This window comes from Chrysochloris asiatica, unplaced genomic scaffold, assembly GCF_000296735.1.
Source record: "Chrysochloris asiatica unplaced genomic scaffold, ChrAsi1.0 scaffold00169, whole genome shotgun sequence".
In the NCBI taxonomy this organism is placed as follows: Eukaryota; Metazoa; Chordata; class Mammalia; order Afrosoricida; family Chrysochloridae; genus Chrysochloris; species Chrysochloris asiatica.
Window position 1 is genome coordinate 2973568 of NW_006408687.1, and position 7065 is coordinate 2980632.

The window sequence follows — 7065 nt, forward strand, 5'->3', positions numbered from 1 at the left end:
GACCATGATTGTCAAACCACCACAAACTCACTGCTGGTACTGTCACCTGGCACTCTTCCAAATAAGTCCCTCCATCCTGCCCCACACAATCGGATGTTGCCAGGTGCTTGCCTGTATTTGTTCTACCACAAGGTTCTCTATTCTGTTCAGAAACACAAGTTCTCTGTCTCAACTTTAAGTTTCTAAACTTTCAAAGTATTGAAATACTTTGATATTTTCAGATTCATGTAATAACTTTAGAAGTGATCAGGTTATCCCCATACTGATTTTCTCCATACTCAAAACACACTTGATGTAATATGTGGGAATATAGCAAGCATCCTTGAATCATTGAAATATTTTTTTTTTTTTTTTACAAAATGGTAAAAATTGGATACTTGAAGCTCTATAAAGTAAATCTGTTTTATAAAGAATTTATTGATTGCTGCCAAAGGTATTCAAATAGATATAACACTTAAATTCAAAAGAAAAAAAATTTCCCAATTATATAATGTGATTTTGGAATGCTCTCAAAATAATATTCTAAAATTATCTGAGAAATTAATAATAGAAAGAGATGGCTTATTGTTATTATTGCCAGGCATGATCACCAACAGAGAATTTTTTTTTCAAATCAATGAAATTATAAATTATTTTACATTATAAATTTTAAGCTCGTAGATGTTTAGCACACAAACACCATATTTACATAAAATCAAGGTCAGTGTTTTGATACTACCAGCAGTTCCGCAGGAGAAAGATGAGGCTTTCTGTTCCGGTAAAGATTTACAGCCTCGGAAACTCTATACAGGGTTGTTATGAGTCAGAATGACTCCATGGCACACCACCACCACCACCACTACATAAAATCTACCTAAAAGTTATTGGTATTTAGCACACAAACACCAATAGCTTTTAGTAGATTTTAATAACCTGCAAGAGAATGCAATGGATTCTTAGGAATAAATTTAAGAATCAAAAGTCCTCTGAAAAAAATTTGTAAAGTATAAGAACATAAAATAAGAACTGGATAAGTACAACAGCATGTTGCTGAGTGGGAAAATTTAATATTGTAGATATGCGATCTTTTCTTTATATGAAACATAAAGAAATTCAAATTAGAATATAAGTACCTGAATTTACTTAGATCACTTATTTTGCTTCAATTTTTTTTCTGGAGAAAACAATGAGATTACAATTCATCACAAAACCCAGTAAGAACAGTTCTACAGAGCAACCACTGAAGAATCTTGAAGAATGTTTATGAGTACTGGGGTTGAGTCTAAATGTGACTCATGACTCCACATGTATTTTTCATGTAAAAATTTATAACAAACATGTTTGATCTCCACTCACCCCACCCCATCCTAACTTCCCAGAAATTCCAGCCCAGCCTTAAACTCTCGTGATGAATGGGCTCTCCAAGTACAATGAATGCTATGACACAATCTGAGTAAGAATTTGTACCACCATCCCTCCACCCCAGAAAAGATCTACTTGACATAGGAAATTTAAATAAGTGATGACTTCATTTGTTCCCTGAAATAACTTCCCTCTAGACAAATGATCATTTGACACGAAAAGCACTTTTAAAAAGAAGTCTGTTCTTCAAAAAAACAACCCAATTTAACAGTGATTACATTTATCAAGTACCCAATGACCATATTTACCCCATCTCTCGAGTTACTTGGATAACTGTGTTTGCTAAAGGTTCTGTCAGGAACAATCACAAGATATAAAGTTCCTAATCTTGCTTTTTATAGAATCCAAATAAAAAGAAACAAACTTATCTCTTAGGAAATATAACTACCAGTGACTAGCCTTAAATGAATCCTTCAGTGATTTAAAAATAAATCCAAGATTTTTTTTTCTTTTTAAGTGCTATTGTTGTTGTTGCTGTTAGATGTCTTTGAGTCAGTTCCCACTCATAGCAACCCAATGTACAACAGAAGAAAACACTGCCAATCCTATGCCATCCTCACATTTGTTGCTATGTTTGAATCCATTGTTAACAGCCACTGTATCAATCCACCTGATTGAGGGTCTTCCTCTTTTTACCTGACCATCTACTTTACCAATCATGATGTCTTTTTCTAGGACTGGTGCCTCCTGATAGCATGTTACAAATTATATGTGACAAACCCTTGCCATCTTTGCTTCTATGGGAGATTTTGGCTGTACCCCTTCCAATATAGATTTTTTTTTGTTTTTCTGACTGCGCGTGATATATCCAATATTCTTTGTCAACACCAAAGTTCAAGTAAATCCATTTTTAATTTCTCTTCTTCACTCACTTTCCAGTTTTCTCATGCATATGAGGAAACTATGGCTTGAGTCAGGCACACTTTAGTCTTCAAAGTGACAGCTTTACTTTTAACATTTAAAGACACCTTTTACAAAAGAGTTGTCCAATACAATACAACATTTATATTCTTGACAGCTGCTTCCTGGACCTTGATTATGAGTTCAAATAAAATGAAATGGTCATTGATTGTAAATTCAAATAAAATGAAATCCATGACAATTTCAGTCTCTTCTCTACTTATGGTGATATTTATCCAGTTATAAGAAGTTTTTCTTTATGTTGAGACATAATCCACTTTGAGGCCTATAGTCTCTGGTCATCATTACATGCTTCCAAGCCCTCTTCACTTTCTGTAAACAAAGTTGTGTCACATGAATATTACAAGTTGTTAATGAGTCTTCCTCCCAACTTGACACTATATTCTGCTTGATGTAGTCAATTTTCTCAGATTATTAGCTCAGTATGGAAATTGAATAAATATGATGAAAAGCTACAACTCTGCTAAATGTCTCTCCTAATTTTACACCATGCAATCTCTCCTTGTTCTGTCTGAATGGCTACTTCCTGGTCTCTATATTGTTTCACATGAGTATAATTAAAGGTTCTGAAATTCTTATGCTTGGCATTGTTATCTATAATTTGCTATGATCCACGTAACCTTTGTATAGTCAATTGTTGTTGTGGTTAAGTGCTGTCGAGTCAGTTCCAACTCATACTGACCCTATATAGGGTTTCCAAGGAGTGGTTGGTGAGTTTGAATCATTGACCCTGCAATTTAAATGGACCTTGCAGTCCAGTACATTAATCCATAGTGCCAAGCCAGGACTCCATATAGTCAATAAAACCCAGTAAAATATCTTTCTGGCATTCTCTACTTTCAAGATTTTAGAAAATATGAGCTGTGTTTATATAAAAACATAGGCAGCCATTGTTCCTGACCTAGTTGCTCACGGTGAGCCAGGATAGAGACCATGGCCACAGCTAGCCCCTGTCCCATTCTTTGGGGACCATAACCTTCTCCGACGTGTTACAACACCTGCTTTTTCAAACTCATTTGGCAACAAAATCACCTTGCATGACCTCACAAGTATATGACGATGAACAGAGACAAAAAGAGAGAGAGAGAGAAAATATTCATTCCTTAACTATATCTGGCCATGTTGGTTTAGAGAGTTTACCTGATCAGCTGATCAACAGATCCACTGTTTTAATATCCTCTTTATGGGGGAAGCTGGAATTGAGAAACCAATACTGATGATTCAACATTGTTTAATTCTAATTTTGAAGATCATCAATCCTCACACTTTTATCCACATGGTAGACTTAAGGCTCAGACATATGAAACTCCAGGAAAGTAATGTTCAATTAAAGTTAACCATTTTGAATACAGTGGGATTTAGTGACCAAATAAACTAAGAAGAGAGCTATTAGCCAGTAGTTGACTACATAGATGTTCAGTTTGAGGTCTGTCTTAAAGAAGAGCTGAAGATTAAGCACAGTCTCTGTAACTACCACGATTCCCACATCCATGTGTGTCTTTATTTCATTTCACGTACAAGCCACTCTCTAAAGACACTTGATATCTTAACCATAAAGAATCTGAACAAGTAAGGAGAACATTATACCAGTAATTGCCAAAGCAGATGCAATTTATAAAACTGAGTTACAGAGATTCAAGATCAAGCTTATGAGTGAATTGGTTAGCAATGGCATCCAGATACACCAATTCCCAACAGATGATAAAACTATTGCTAAAATCAATTCTTCAATGAATGCAAATTTTCCAGTTGCTGTTGTAGGAAGTATGGATGAGGTAAAGGTTGGAAATAAGATGGTCAAAGCTTGTCAGTATCCTTGGGATGTTATACAAGTGGAAAATGAGAACCACTGTGACTTCATAAACCTCTGGGAGATGCTCATTTGTACAAACATAGAAGACTTGTGAGAGCAGACTCACACTTAACACTATGAACTACACAGATGTTGCAAACTGGAGGAACTGGACTTTAAAGATGTGGGCTCAGAGAACAAGGCTGCCAGTGTTCAAGAGACCTATGAAGCCAAAAGACATGAAACCTATGGTGAGTGTCAGAGGAAAGAAGAGGAGATGGTTTGTGCAGTGAGTCAAGGAGAATGAAGCCATATTGAAAGAAGTTGAGAGAGCGCTCTGGGCCAAATTTGAACATCTTAAAAGAGTTCACGTCTTCTCTGAGTGGTTTCCAACCTGTCTGGATGGGGCTGGTGAAATGAGATGGAGATAAGACTCTTGTGGTTCAATAGTGAATAATTGCTATCAGGACTGATTGTGAGTGTTGCAAGTGTAAAAAGGTAGACATTTTATAGCAAAAGGAGAGGAGTGGCTGATCTTGCAGTCCAGGAGCTGAAGACTCTGGGACCATCAAGGGAGCAGAGTGGAGTGTGGGACCCTATCCAGAGAAGCAGTGACATCAGAGATGGAGGTAGAGATGATGATGTGGAGAGATGGAACAGCTGGGGACTCTGGTCTCTCAGAGGGAGAAGGCTATGTGTTGAGGCCAGGGATCAGGCTTGTGGGGTGTGCCATTTGGCTGTTTGATGATGCATGCAGGGAATTTTATTTATTGCAATGAAATGGAATAAGACAGGATGAAGGTAAAGCTAATGTTCTCCCATGTAAACTTTCATAACTCACAATAAAACCTTTTTTAAAAAAAGAGTTCACCAAGAATAGAGAATGAATCTTGAAGAAAAGAGAAGACTTTAGGAAGAAGAAATAACTGCTTTTTCTAAAAAGAAAGCTACCTGTGAAATGTATCAGAGCCAGTCCTTTGTTGCAACTGGTAGCAAGAAGGATAAGGATTGGAAGAACTCCAATTTTATATGCCAGTCATTCTAGAACTATATGTCACAGAAGATTATTCCAAGTAAAAGTTATCAAAAATTTTAGAAGGATGATTTGATTTTGTTTGCTGTATTACTTATTAGTTATCTACCTGGCCAATGGATAGGCTAACTACCATTTATGGAAAAATATTTTCAAATATAAGATCAATACATATGCCAGAGTAGAATATTGTAGTTATGTATTCACTGTTGCTTGATTATTACCAGTCGCTTGTTTGAGATGAATCTAGATGGTTTCTCTTTAGTGCCAATTCATTGTAACTTAGCAGTACACTATAACAAAGATAAAATTTCAATATCATTTAAAACATAGAACTTGATATTAGGATTGCCTGGTTGCATTGATGTCCCAAGATGAACCCTTTTTATGTACATAACATTTTGGGAATATGTTTTGAAATGTAGTATGTCTGAAATGGTCTAATTTTTGAATAGTTTTATAGAGATTCTTAGATTTTGATATAATTATCAGGTTGGTAATGGACCCTAATGAAACCTTTGTATCAAGTGATAAACCACAACAACTTCCCAGGCTTCAGTACGACTTAGAGAGGTTGATGTATTGAAACAAAATATGTTTAAAGCTAAAAACATATAGGCATATAAACTTCTTTCTACTATAAATGCCTTTTGAAATTCACAACATTTTCATTAGGATATGTTTTATACTTATTTAAAATGCTTGTCTTTTATGGAAAAAACAGTAAGGTTGAATCATCATATTAAAGACCTTGTTTGCTTGTTTTTTTTTTTTAAAAAAAAAAACATAAGCACATGAAATAAGTAAAAAAACGAACACGAAGCTGTATTGCTACAATGATATATAGTTTTGTAATCATGACAAGGACCAAAGTGAATTAAAAATTATGATATCATAAAGAATAAAGCAGTTGTCAAGTTGATTTGATTCATGGTGACTTCATGTGTGCCCAGTAGAATTGCACGTCTCAGGGTTATCAAGACTACGACCTTCAGAAGCAAATTGTCAGACTTTTCTTCTAAGGTATGTGTGAGTAAGTGAAAAGACTTGGAATTAAAAAACCAAATGTGAACAACACATTCAGCATTTATCAAGCTTAAAGAACTGAAGGAAAAATCCAAGCCTCAAGTTTCAATCTTAAAGGATTCTGTGGGAAAAATATTGAATGATGCTAGAAGCATCTAAAGAAGATGGAAGGAGTGCCACTGGCTGCTCTGAAAAGCCATGTTTGTTTTGTTCCTGGGTCTGGTCCGGCTCTCCACGCTTACCGCAGGCACCTCTTCAGTGCTCCTCGTTCACCACACACTCCCAGAATTCTCTTTGTTATCCTCTATATCCGATCACGGGCATTCCCCACCATGTCAGAAGAGGCTGTGGACACCAGCTCCAAGATGACCACCAATGACAAGAAGAAGAAGAAGGTTGTGGAGAAAACAGAAAATGGAAGATACGCATCTGCTACTGGGAATGTTAATGAAGAAAATGGGGAACAGGAGACTGACAATGAGATAGATAAGGAAAAGGACGAAGGTGGGGAAGAGGAAGAGGAAGAAGTTGATGGTGAGGAAGAAGATGGAGATGAAGATGAGACGGCCGACACAACTACTGCAGAGTATAGCTGAAGATTATGAGGATGTGATGTTGACACCAAGAGGCAGAAAATCCAAGAGGATCACTAAAAGCAAAAAAGGAAAAGTGAAACTTAAAAAAGGTCACCATGACCTATCCACTCTCCACTTCCCATCTCAAAATCTAAACGTGGTCACCTTCGAGTAGAGAGTCCCACCCACCCACTTTGGGCAGCGCCACCCACAAATAACACGCGCTCACCATTACCCAGCCAAAACCACAATGTGAATTTGCAACAGGGGAGAAAAAAGAACTAAAACGTCCAAGGCCCTGCTTTGTTTCTTAAAAA

The 7065-nt window shown here is 36.4% G+C and overlaps 1 protein-coding gene and 1 pseudogene across 1 annotated transcript; both read left to right on the forward strand.

The window, feature by feature from the left end:
• The first annotated feature begins 359 nt into the window (after positions 1-359).
• On the forward strand, positions 360-5159 carry LOC102823887 (annotated as a pseudogene).
• Positions 5160-6505: 1346 nt separating this feature from the next.
• On the forward strand, positions 6506-6769 carry LOC102824273 (prothymosin alpha-like). Its single transcript, XM_006871598.1, has one exon. It carries the CDS (start codon positions 6506-6508, stop codon positions 6767-6769), a length of 264 nt encoding a protein of 87 aa, XP_006871660.1.
• The last annotated feature ends 296 nt before the right edge of the window (positions 6770-7065 follow it).

Bases quoted from the DNA above. Each gene is read 5' to 3' on its own strand.
- LOC102824273 (XM_006871598.1), top strand. From the start codon at position 6,506: ATGTCAGAAGAGGCTGTGGACACCAGCTCCAAGATGACCACCAATGAC.